This window comes from Nothobranchius furzeri, chromosome 2 (genome assembly GCF_043380555.1).
Source record: "Nothobranchius furzeri strain GRZ-AD chromosome 2, NfurGRZ-RIMD1, whole genome shotgun sequence".
In the NCBI taxonomy this organism is placed as follows: domain Eukaryota; kingdom Metazoa; phylum Chordata; class Actinopteri; order Cyprinodontiformes; family Nothobranchiidae; genus Nothobranchius; species Nothobranchius furzeri.
In genome coordinates this window covers 95,455,591-95,468,090 of record NC_091742.1, presented here as the reverse complement: position 1 = coordinate 95,468,090, position 12,500 = coordinate 95,455,591, and the positions used below count along the sequence as shown (strand labels likewise).

Here is a 12,500-nt window from a genome sequence, read left to right as displayed (position 1 = left end):
GGAATAGGTGGGGAGAGCAGAACAAGGAGAGGGTGATGAAGGTCATACCAAAGCCAGCTTGAACAAGTGAGTCTTCAGCTGCTTTTTGAAGGAGACAACTGAGTCCACTAGGGATGGGTACCAAATTCGGTACTTTTTAAGGTACCAACCGAATTCCATAGTACCGACCGAGCACCGATTCACGTCATTTGAAACGGTGCCTCGTTTTGGTACCAGTCCATCATAACGAGAACTTGCCTAGACAGCTGCGCGTGCGCAAGAGCGTTATGTCGTCGCTCGCTGCGAACCAGTTGTAAACAGAGCAGCATGGTAGAAAGAGCGCACGCTAAAGCTTGGGTCCACTTCACTAAATGTGATGGGTAACTGGGTGATGATGAAACCAGCGACAACGATCTAAGTGAGACATCCTCATCTTAATCTGCTCCGGTAGGTAAATATAATTAGCTTGATATGTTAGCTTCCGTTTCGCTAATGGTGCGTTCGCTTTCTCCTCGGAACTTCGAATTCCCGACTAGAAGAACATGAACGCGCTCTAAAGTTTGGCTTCACTTTACTAAATGTGACGGGTGAAGACGAAACCAGTGACAATGATCTAAATCATCATTTAAATGTGCTCCAGCAGCTAAATAAACTGTTTAAGATAACGTTAGCTTGATATCTTAGCTTCCATTGCCACCATTGTGATCAGCTAATGGTACGTTCGCTTTCTCCTCTGAAATTGTAACTTCCCATTAGGAAAAATCAAATGAAAAAGGACGGCAAAAGGAATGAAGATACACAGTAAATTTAGTTCACAGTAAAGATGTTTGCTTCAGTTTAATTATCAGCTTATAAAACTACAAGGACGATGTTAAAATACAAACAGTTGTATGTTATTTATCGTGATATTTATCAAATATTGTTATATATTGAGAAAAATATATATTTAATTATAAAAGAGAATTAAAATATTAAACACTCAAAAGTATTGAAAATTGGTACCGTTAAGTACTGGTATCGATTCGTAGGTACCAGGAATTAGTACCGGATCGATTCAAATGTCAAAGGTACCCATGCCTAGAGTCCACTGATCTCAGGCTCAGGGGGAGAGAGTTCCAGAGTCTGGGGGCCACAGCAGCAGATGATCTGTCACCTTTGACCTTTAGCCTGGTGCTTCACAACCAGTAGGCTTTGATCACTGGACCTCAGGGACCTGCTGGGGGTGTAGGGACTAAGAAGATCACCAATGTAAGATGGTGCGTGTCCATGTAAGGCCCTATAGACCAGAACCAGGATCTTGAAATGAACCCTGGAGTTGACTGGCAGCCAGTGAAGCTGGAGGAGAAGCGGGGTGATGTGGGTGTGTTTGGAGGACTTGGTCAGAAGCCGAGCACAGGCATTCTGAACCACCTGTTATTATTGTAACTGTCAACCACTAAAAACAACAAGTAAAAAGGAAACTTGGTTTTCCAGAACCACGCAGCACAGGGGACACAGACATGCTATATACATCTGGTGCTGGACAAGTATTGAACACACACTCAATGTTGTGTATAATTGTTTAATAAAAATCCACGCTAGGAAAGACTAAAACACAAAACGTGTTCAAGACGAAAACTGTCAAACATTTCAACGATGGAATCGCACTGATTGCTTGTAGACGTTAAACAGGATCCAGTCCTGACCTTGTTGTGTGTCGCCCCCTAGCTGTGAGACCCAGTACAGCGACACTAGTGACAGTACCATCAACTGCACCATGGTGACTGAGCGGTGAGCAGACTGATCCAGAAGCACTGATGGGAGGTCTTTAACATTTATTAATCATTTGTTGCCTTCGTGTTGCTTTCCTCATGTGGAGCAGCTGTAACCTCCTGAAGAAGGCACCCTTCTCCTCCTGTAACATCGACCCAGAGCCCTACATAAAGGCCTGCTCAGACACTTTGTGCAGGTATCCTGCGGTCGATGGTCTACCGTGTCAGTTCCTAGAGGCCTACACCAGAGCCTGCAGCCTGATGAGCAACACCACACTGGAGGGCTGGAGGACCGTGGCTGAGTGCTGTAAGACCTGCTTCACTCCACCATCTGGTCTAAAGAAAGAACCTCTAGGTTTATGCAGTGGTCCTGTTTGTGAAATCACACATCAGTGTGTCCCTCTGCAGCCTCCCCTGATGCCTTCTGTCAGGACCAGACCTGCATCGATAACGAGTTCTGTGGAGAGACTTCTGGTGGAGAAACCCGATGCTTCTGCCGGTCCATTTTTGCCTCCCCTTACAGAGAGATCAGTGCTTTGGGTATGAGGGAAGCATGACAGCATCATGACAACAATGTCCAACTGTTACTTTTCTCACTAACATTGTGATGCTCAGGGACTCCGACGGTCTGCAGCCAGAACTCTGCTTCTCTCACTCTGATCGGCTGTCTCCTGGCGGAGAAAGGATTCGATTACTCAGCCTTACACCTCAGAGATCCAACCTGTACAGGTCAGGTTGATGAGAAGACTCACATGGTGACTTTCAGCTTCAACAGTAACAGCTGTGGGACACAGGTCATGGTGAGTTCTCTCCTCCATCTCTTCATGGTCCACAAGCAGCTGGATCTCCCCTGGTAGTCTAGTTCTCTAGTTTAGGACCCTTCTGGCTTTGGAGACAAATGTGTTATGTTTGGATGCAAAACCTGTAACATCAATTTGATTTTATTCTAAAGACCAATAGCACTGAAATCATCTACAAGAACACCATCATGGCTCAGAACAGCTCCTCTGACATCATCACTCGCCAAGACCAGGTCCACATCGACTTCTCCTGCATCCAGACTCAGCCAGATCTGAAGACTGTGGCCTTCAGGATCAGAGACAGGTGTGTTGAGTTACTGTTTTTAAAATGATTTCACAAACATTAATAAAAGGTTGTTGTTAGAGGTTTTGATGACTTAATTTTAATTTTATTACTGAAGAACAGTCTGAGTGAAATTTACATGAAGGGTGCAGTACCTCAATGTGCCAGCAGTGAAGCTGTCTCCATAGTTAATAGTTCAATGAACAGGAAGGAAGCAAGAAAACAGTAACGTGTGTCTGAACACGAGAAGAAGAGCAGGTAGAACATGAGCTTGCAGCTCAGAGAACCATACAAATCTATGAAAACACACCAGATAGCACAAGTAGTCATAATGTCCTAGAAATGTTGGTTGAGTTCGAACAAGATGTCCTCATAAACCCTAAAGACTAGCGTGTGTGTGTGTGTGTGTGTGTGCGTGCGTGCGTGCGTGCGTGCGTGCGTGTGTGTGTGTGTGTGTGTGTGTGTGTGTGTGTGTGCGTGCGTGTGCGTGTGCGTGTGCGTGTGTGTGTGTGTGTGTGTGTGTGTGTGTGTGTGTGTGTGTGTGTAGCTCTGTAGTCCAGGTCATCACATCTGGACCTTGGACCTACACTCTGACCATGAAGGCCTACACTGACGCCAGCCGCACACAAGCTGTGGACCCCAGTACTGAAGTCCAGCTGAATCAGAAGATCTGGGTGGAGCTAGCCACCGATGGTCTCGATGCAAATGTTGTCTCCTTGGTGACCGAGTCCTGCTGGGCTACCAACCAGGCATCACCAGATGGGGGTCTAAGATACGACCTGATCCTGAATAGGTGAGAGCTACCAGAGGTTCCTTCATCGTGGTGGTTACTGATTCTGGCCTGATCTCTGATCAGTGTGTTCTCCTGTTTGTGAGCAGCTGTCCGAACGTTGCAGACCAGACAGTGACGATGCAGGGAAACGGACAGGGCACCTCCAATTACTTCTCCTTCAACATGTTCCAGTTCTCTGGGAGCTCAGGTGAAATCTACCTGCACTGCAAACTGCAGCTGTGTGTCAAGCAGGAGAGCAGCTGCATCCCGGTACGCCTCGCTGACTAACACACACACCTTTAGAGATGTTTCTCTGGACCAGACTGAATCACACTCAGGAGGGTTCCTTCTGCTTCACCTTCATAGATCCAGCTGCAGCCTCAGCTCCAAAGTCCTGTTGTTGTTCTTCTTCTGATTCTTACATCCTTACACACATTAGCAAAAGTTATCTACCTTTAACTGTAAACGACAAGCAGAAGAAACCAAACTGAAGGTTTATGACTCGTTAGATCCAACATGTCAGCAGCTTCAGCTCTGAGCTAAAGGTCCTCTGACGTCTCTGCTGGTCGTTACATTCCAGGTGTGTAGCGGAGCTCGGGGACGGAGATCCATCAGGTCCAGATATGAAGCTGCCTTCATCAGCATGGCCTGGACCACTTAGGTAAGAAGCAGCTCCGCTGCTGCAGCTCAGAGTAATCTGATACATGTGTGGATATTTATGATGGTGACAGCGATGGTAATGATGACATCAAGACACCGGAGCTGATTGGCTGACCAGAATCACCTGACGGGAAAGACAGAAGTGTTTTGAAATACAGTTAACGTTTACTCCTTGTCTTCTCAGGTGGTTTCCATGGTAACGGACTGACTGACAGGCTGCCGACCTCTACGATGATCCCTGACCTTTGACGGGTTCTTATCCAGATTCTGGGTGTGGAACCAGCAGCTGATGTCTTCTCTGTCGTGACTGGAACACGGGGAAGTGTTTACATCAGCAGAACCAGATGCAACGCCAACAGAACCGGGCCACATGCTCGGTGACATGTTTAGTCTGGTTCTGTTTTCATCCAATAAAAGAAAGTTGCGGTTTTATTTAAATGTTCTGGTTCTGCTCAGGTAAACATTACCAAAGAATAGCCTGAGACCCTTAACCTCGTTAAAAACAAATTAACAAACGTCATCTGTAAACGTTCCGGTCTAAAAGACGAAACATCTTCATTTAAACAGGAAAATCTAATGATCAGTGAATAAATAACTCAATAATTGTTTAAACCTTTGATGTAACCAATCATTTAAAGAGCAAGTCACCCCCTACAAGAAACTTATTTCACTCCCACTTCATGTTTGAAAAATGCAACACATGCTGTTGCCTAGCAGACCGAGAGGGCGGAGCCACTAACAAATACACACACACACAGGCTCACAATGGCATTATGACATCATAATGTACCAGATGACATCATATCAACCCTCTTAGCCAATAGCGGTGGCAGATTTAAATTCAAATACAGTGCAGAATTTTTCCCTGACGACGGCGCAACACTGCCAGTTTTAGGCAGAATATTTTAATTTTAACCAAGACGCACTGAAGTGCCAAATAATTGACTACACGTGTCTGCAGCACGATTAGACACTCCTTTACATAGTTTATCAGCAAAAAAAAAAAGTGATTTGGGGGTGACTTGCTCTTTAAGTCATGCAAACATAAACAAAAGATCGTTTTATTTACAGGTGTTTTCTCTCCTCGTCTCTTCTGGGTTTCTGTAGTTATTAACGACTAATGAAGTAGTCTGGATGTCATGTAGCACTCTGGGAAAAATCTATGAAGGACTTTAACACAATCAGCACTTTTAACTATAGGTCAATTATACTCCGGTGGGTTTAAAGGACTTTAATCTGGATTATGGACTCTGGACAGAACTTTAACTGTTTTGATGTTAGAATTCACAATAAAGTTTCATTCAAAAGGGAAAATGTGACTGTTTTGGTGTTTTCTTCCTTAAGGGCTCTGCTTTTATGTTAAAGGTGTCATCAGCATTGCTTTATGTGTTTTATTAAACACAAAAATACAATGAAACATCTCAGATACCTGAGCAGGATCGGCGCTCAAACAGCTGATAGCTCCGATGGAATTCCACAGGCGAAACTGAAGACTTAATGAAACAACGTGATACGATTTAAACTAACATCTGTCGAGTAAAAAGCAACATTTTTTTTTTCAGATTAGAGTTAGAATCACAGACACCATCTTACAGTGATGATCATCTTAGTCCCTACGCCTCCAGCAGGTCCCTGAGGTGCAGAGATCGAAGCCTACTGGTTATGCGGCGCACCAGGCTGAAGACCAAAACGTTTAGGGCTGTTTCTAAACATTCAAGTATGCTAGTACATTCTTGTGTACTTGACAAGTACCCAAAGGTCAAGTATCCACATCAAAATGAAGAGGAGTAAACATTTAATTTGCAGACACAAACTGCGACACACATCCATCTGCCTGGCCTCCAAACAAGAGAAGCAAGGATTTACGACCGTGCAACCAAATAAGTAGCCATAATAAGTGCGAGAAGACGGGGCCATGTGGAAGACGAGACTTTCTGCACTCTCATTTTGAGTAAAGTTCAGAGTAAAGAAATAAAGTGATTTCCTCGTTAGTAGCACAGGTGAGAAAATCTACACCTTTCTATAAATCTTCTGCTGTTGTGTTGAAGCCAAAAGGCCAACCTGACCTCTGTTAAGTAAAGAAAACACATTTTCACTCTTACTGAACTTCGAAGTGTAGAAAACAAACACAGTTAGTATGTTTATGCACCTGGCTGGAGCCCAGAAACCATCACACACTCACAGCTGTCAGCATGGCACACCTGAATGGAAGACGTGCAGAACTCATGCGATGTTCATCATGTCGATGTAAGGTTATATAAAGGGCTCCTGATTTTGGACGTCTCAGACTACGTCCATCGTTGTTTGGTTTGTTGTCAGTTTCAGCCGTCCAACCCCGCACACAGAGCTCCCCACAGAGAAAGGGACCATGCACACCGTGGTCGGACTTGCAATTCGATTGGGTGGGTCCTCTGACCAGGTCCAGCAGGGGTAATAAATACATCTTGACCGTGACCTGTGCATTCACCAAGTGGGTTGAATGTCTACCAGCACCTAATGACACGGCACAAACAAAAGCTATTCTCTTGATGAATCACATCTTTGCCCGGTTCGGTCTTCCCACTCGGATTGACTCGGACAGGGGAACTCACTTCACCTCTGAAGGGATGGAACATCTTTGGAAACTGTTGGGTGTGAAGGCCAATTTCCACATTAGCCATCGCCCCCAGTCTTCTGGCCAGGTCGAAAAGGTGAACCGGACAGTTACCAGCATGCTGAGGAAGAACCTGTCCTCTTATCACCGAGACTGGGATGTGAAGCTTCCGTTGGTCCTCATGGCCATACGGGCTACCCCTCATGAGTCTACAGGCGTCTCCCTGTTTGAAATGATGACGGGTATATGACCCTACCCCTTCACCTGCTGTACCAGCCAGTTCAGTCTGAGGCCGACCCGGCTTACACAAGCGAACAATATTTGCAGGACCTGAAGAACCATCTGCCTGCAGCGTTTTTGTTTGCACAGACAAATCTGGAGAAATCAGCTGACGGCAGGAAGGCTTATTATGATCAGAAGGCCTCACATTCTGAACTCGGTCATCACAGGATCGTCGGCTAGCAGTGCCTACACCACGCTCAGGATAATCCAGACTCTACTCATGCATTGTTCCACAAATGTGGAATGACCTTCCAAGCACTACAGGAACAGGGGCTTCCTTTTCAATTTTCAAGAAACTCCTGAAGACCCTGCTCTTCAGAGAGCATCTTCTTAAAGAGCACCCTCCCTGCACCCGTCCCCCCTCTCTACCGTACACTCCTTTGTTCCCTCGTCTCCATGATTGATGTCAAGTTGTTGTTATTGTTGTTGTTAGCCTCAAGGGCAACATGCCAATTGTCACTTAGGCTGCATGGTGGTACAGCTGTTAGCACTGTTGCCTCGCAACACGAAGGTCGCAGGTTCGAAACTCGGCTGCGGCCTTTCTGCGTGGAGTTGCGTGTTCTCCCGATGCATGCGTGGGTTTTCTCCGGGTACTCCGGTTTCCCCCACAGATCACAACATGCCCTATAGGTTAAAAATAAATAAATAAATAAATAAATAATTGTAAGTCGCTTTGGGTAAAAGCGTCTGCTAAGCACATAAACATAAACTCAACATAGGTGATGAGGCCTGGTCCTAAATCTTCGCTCCTAAAACTGGTAACACCAAGAACACCTCTGGGAAGCTGGCTAAGAAACTTTTGCCAAAGTGGTCAGGCCCATACAGTGGGGCAAAAAAGTATTTAGTCAGCCACCGATTGTGCAAGTTCTCCCACTTAAAATGATGACAGAGGTCAGTAATTTACATCATAGGTACACTTCAACTGTGAGAGACAGAATGTGAAAAAAAAATCCATGAATTCACATGGCAGGATTTTTAAAGAATTTATTTATAAATCAGGGTGGAAAATAAGTATTTGGTCATTTCAAACAAAGAAAATCTCTGGCTCTCACAGACCTGTAACGTCTTCTTTAAGAAGCTTTTCTGTCCTCCACTCGTTACCTGTATTAATGGCACCTGTCTGGACTCATTATCTATATAAAAGACACCTGTCCACAGCCTCAAACAGTCAGACTCCAAACTCCACTATGGCCAAGACCAAAGAGCTTTCGAAGGACACCAGGAAAAGAATTGTAGACCTGCATCAGACTGGGAAGAGTGAATCTACAATAGGCAAGCTGCTTGGTGTGAAAAAATCAACTGTGGGAGCAATTATCAGAAAATGGGAGACATACAAGACCACTGATAATCTCCCTCGATCTGGGGCTCCACGCAAGATCTCATCCCGTGGGGTTAAAATGATCATGAGAACGGTGAGCAAGAATCCCAGAACCACACAGGGGGACCTGGTGAATGACCTGCAGAGAGCTGGGACCACAGTAACAAAGGTCACCATCAGTAACACACTACAACGGCAGGGAATCAAATCCTGCAGTGCCAGACGTGTTCCGCTGCTGAAGCCAGTGCATGTCCAGGCCTGTCTGAAGTTTGCCAGAGAGCACATGGATGATACAGCAGAGGATTGGGAGAATGTCATGTGGTCAGATGAAACCAAAGTAGAACTTTTTGGTATAAACTCAACTCGTCGTGTTTGGAGGAAGAAGAATACTGAGTTGCATCCCAGGAACACCATACCTACTGTGAAGCATGGGGGTGGGAACATCATGCTTTGGGGCTGTTTTTCTGCTAAGGGGACAGGACGACTGATCCGTGTTAAGGACAGAATGAATGGGGCCATGTATCGTGAGATTCTGAGCCAAAACCTCCTTCCATCAGTGAGAGCTTTGAAGATGAAACGTGGCTGGGTCTTCCAACACGACAATGATCCCAAACACACCGCCTGGGCAACAAAGGAGTGGCTTCGTAAGAAGCATTTGAAAGTCCTGGAGTGGCCTAGCCAGTCTCCAGACCTCAACCCCATAGAAAATCTGTGGAGGGAGTTGAAAGTCCGTGTTGCTCGGCGACAGCCCCAAAACATCTCTGCTCTCGAGAAGATCTGCATGGAGGAATGGGCCAAAATACCAGCTACTGTGTGTGCAAACCTGGTAAAGACCTATAGTAATCGTTTGAACTCTGTTATTGCCAACAAAGGTTATGTTACAAAGTATTGAGTTGAATTTTTGTTATTGACCAAATACTTATTTTCCACCCTGATTTACAAATAAATTCTTTAAAAATCCTGCCATGTGAATTCATGGATTTTTTTCACATTCTGTCTCTCACAGTTGAAGTGTACCTATGATGAAAATTACAGACCTCTGTCATCATTTTAAGTGGGAGAACTTGCACAATCTGTGCAGACACAACAATGGACGACAAACACTGAAGGACAAGACAGAGGGAGGTGATCAGGGGAACAGGTGACAGGTGTGAGTAGTGAGAGCTGGAGGGAAGGCAGGTGTGTACAATAATCTAAATGGTGAAAGAAACAAGCAGGAGGGCAGATAAACCTAAACCTATGAAACACGGATAACTAAACTTAGAGACTGAGGGCAAATATAAACAACTAATAACTAGAGGGATGAGGAGAACTAATATAAAATCAAGTAGGGACTAACGGGGAGTGTTAGGGACGTCAGGACACAAGAGTATATTTTTTTTATTAAAAACAAGCCTCTAAAGGCCTCACCAAAAACGCCACACAGGCAAGAGCTACCAAAGGTGCTCCCTCTGATCAGCCTCAACTCCTGATCCTCCTGAGTCCCTCCAACTTGCACTTAGCAGCCTTTTTTTTTTGGCTGCACAGGTGCAGCCACTCATAAAATCCAGGCTGCACACAGCCACACCAATAATAAAGCAGAAGGGCGTCGGCAGAAACATCTGAAGCAGCCAATCAGCTGGTTGCACTGGCACAGCAGTCCTCTAAGAGGATGGGTTCTTGTTTTGTTCCATTAGCAGGGGTTGTAACACCTCCCCCTCTCAAAGGAGTTCCTCCAGGAACTCACAATCTTCAGCTCCTGTCCAGTCGCCATCCTCCTGTAGAACCTGCAAAAACAGAGGAAAGATAAAAAAAAAACAGCCCACATAAAAACACCCAACCCGAAATTCCAAGAGAAAAGTGATGGACCGGCCAAAATGAACAAAAGAAGAGAGACCACCTAGACCAGCCCACATTGGGCCGTAGGATCTGGTGACCTCCCTCTACCCTAAACCAACAGGAAAATTAACCCTGACAGAAATAAAGCCACAAAAACTAGACTACCGGACCCAACACACACACACACACACACACACACACACACACACACACACACACACACACACACACACACACACACACACACACACACAAACCCTTAAAAGACAAACTGCCACAACACACTCAACAGTAATGTGTACCCTAAACAAAAAACAACCACAGACAAAAGAATCATCACACCAAAGTTGCTACACAAAAAAAAAATAATACCAAACTTTGGCCCTGTCCACACGTAGCCGGGGATCTGCCAAAACGTAGATATTTTTCTACGTTTTGGCCTGTCATCCACACGAAAACAGAGTTTTTTCACATGAAAACTGATCTTTTTAAAAACTCCGGCCAAAGTGAAGATCTGCGTTTTCTCCGTTTTGGGTGTCTGCGTGTGGACGGACAAAACCGGAGTTTTAAGGTCCGCAACGTCACTTTCCACGACAAAAAAATGCTGACATCACGTGTGCGACCTGTGTTTACACTAGCCGACAGCATGGATGCCCTCAGAGCTGCGCTCGCTTTATCAATCGTCCAAGCGCTTTTTGCTTGTTTGTTTTTGCAAGCGGAATTACTGCTCCTTGCAGAAGACCACAGACGAAGGACGAGGTTAAGAACGGGGGAAGTACTGCCGCCTACAGGTCTGGCATGTCCTTAACAACGTATTTATCCGGGTACGTGTGGACAGAGTTTTTTTAAACGAGGTGGTGTGGATGCAAGTTTTTGGAGGGGCGGATATTCGTTTTTAAAAAACCCGGCTACGTGTGGACTAGGCCTTGTAACAGCTGAAGATTCAACACAAAGTGAACTGGTGGCTACACATAACTGCTGCAAAGACCCAGTAACGTGACCTACACAACATGGAGCACAACAGTCACAAACTAAAGGATTACCAAACCAAAGTCACTACAACGCAAACACCAAGCAGCAGCTGGTAACCCACACCAAACTAAACTGTTGTCACCACAACACTGATTATCACAAAGTGGATTCACTCCACACTAAATTACTACAAGTCTTAGCAACACATCAGTGAGCCACACCCAAACAAACTGATCACAACTAGTGGCTTTTTGTTCCACATCGAGTTACGGCTTTCACCTCGCCAGCAACATAAACAAGTGACCAGTCAAAACTAAAATAAGGAAAGGCAGCTAAAAGTATTGACAAACCACATAAAACAAAAGCCAAGTAGCTGGCATTCCACTATTGTGAATTCACCAGCTGCATCTAGAGCGTAGAGCTCCTGAAGACAAATAAATGGGGGCTCATCCGGGATTTTTACTAACAGCAGACCGTGAAGGAATGTACAATCTCTTGGTGGTGGTATTTTAATGGTGTATTGTTTGTTTTAAAGGTTTTAAGCAACAGATGGCTTTGTGGATGACTGGCGGGTGCTTCTGGAGGCCCCGCCCCCGCCGGAGGATCCACTGCTGGATGGGCTCTCAGAGTCTACGAGCCTGATCCAGCCCAGCATGTTGAGAGGAGGATTGAAGACGTTGGATCCAGAGATGACCCCCGCAGGCAGGCTCAGAGGCTCTCCCTCTTTACGGAGAGACCTGTTTGTTTTCTTTTTTTAGTGTTGCGCTTAGCGGGCTAGTGTAGGTGATCTTTTCACCTTCTCGGCTAACCCCCCTCTCTTTGCTGGTTTGGATGTGTGTATGCACATGTGCTTAATCTGCCCGCCCGCGACGTGCATGAAGACTAGGGTTTTAGATAGCCTGTTTTATTGAGAACCTGGAGAGAGGACAGGAGGGGCTTGGAACCAGAGGGACACAGAACAAGACAGGAGCGCAGGGACGCTGAATAGGAGACACACGAGGAGGACGCAGGACGTGACAGTCTCAGTCCGTCAGTCAAGCCAGTGGGTGTGACCTGCAACACCATTGGTTAATCCTTCCACATCGCTTGGTTTTCCTGGATTTCTGCCCACCGTGCATGACCGGACAGTTTAAGGTAGTTCTCTGTAACACCTTCCTAGGTCAGTGGTCATGAAAGATGGCGGCGTTGCCTGAACTTAGTTTAGCTCTGTTTTCTTTGGCGGATCATACAGAGTTGAATAGTTTGTCAGTAGACGATATTTTGAGTTGCTTG

The 12,500-nt window shown here is 45.6% G+C and overlaps 2 protein-coding genes across 3 annotated transcripts in view; both read left to right on the top strand.

Moving 5' to 3' along the window:
- Positions 1-5,575, top strand: part of LOC107396477 (alpha-tectorin) — a 14,629-nt gene extending 9,054 nt beyond the window's left edge. For both annotated transcript variants that reach the window (XM_070548438.1, XM_070548439.1), the window contains 9 exons: positions 1,687-1,749; positions 1,841-2,037; positions 2,139-2,270; positions 2,346-2,530; positions 2,683-2,834; positions 3,361-3,606; positions 3,693-3,855; positions 4,166-4,246; positions 4,430-5,575. In XM_070548438.1, coding sequence (XP_070404539.1) covers positions 1,687-1,749; positions 1,841-2,037; positions 2,139-2,270; positions 2,346-2,530; positions 2,683-2,834; positions 3,361-3,606; positions 3,693-3,855; positions 4,166-4,246 — 1,219 coding nt within the window. In that variant the 3' untranslated portion in view covers positions 4,430-5,575. The remainder of the gene's footprint in view (positions 1-1,686; positions 1,750-1,840; positions 2,038-2,138; positions 2,271-2,345; positions 2,531-2,682; positions 2,835-3,360; positions 3,607-3,692; positions 3,856-4,165; positions 4,247-4,429) is intronic.
- A 6,638-nt stretch (positions 5,576-12,213) lies between these two features.
- The window catches only part of aimp1b (aminoacyl tRNA synthetase complex interacting multifunctional protein 1b), an 8,410-nt gene continuing 8,123 nt past the window's right edge, over positions 12,214-12,500 (top strand). The window contains exon 1 of the mRNA XM_015976228.3: positions 12,214-12,387. The gene's annotated coding sequence lies outside the window, so the exon portion shown is untranslated. The remainder of the gene's footprint in view (positions 12,388-12,500) is intronic.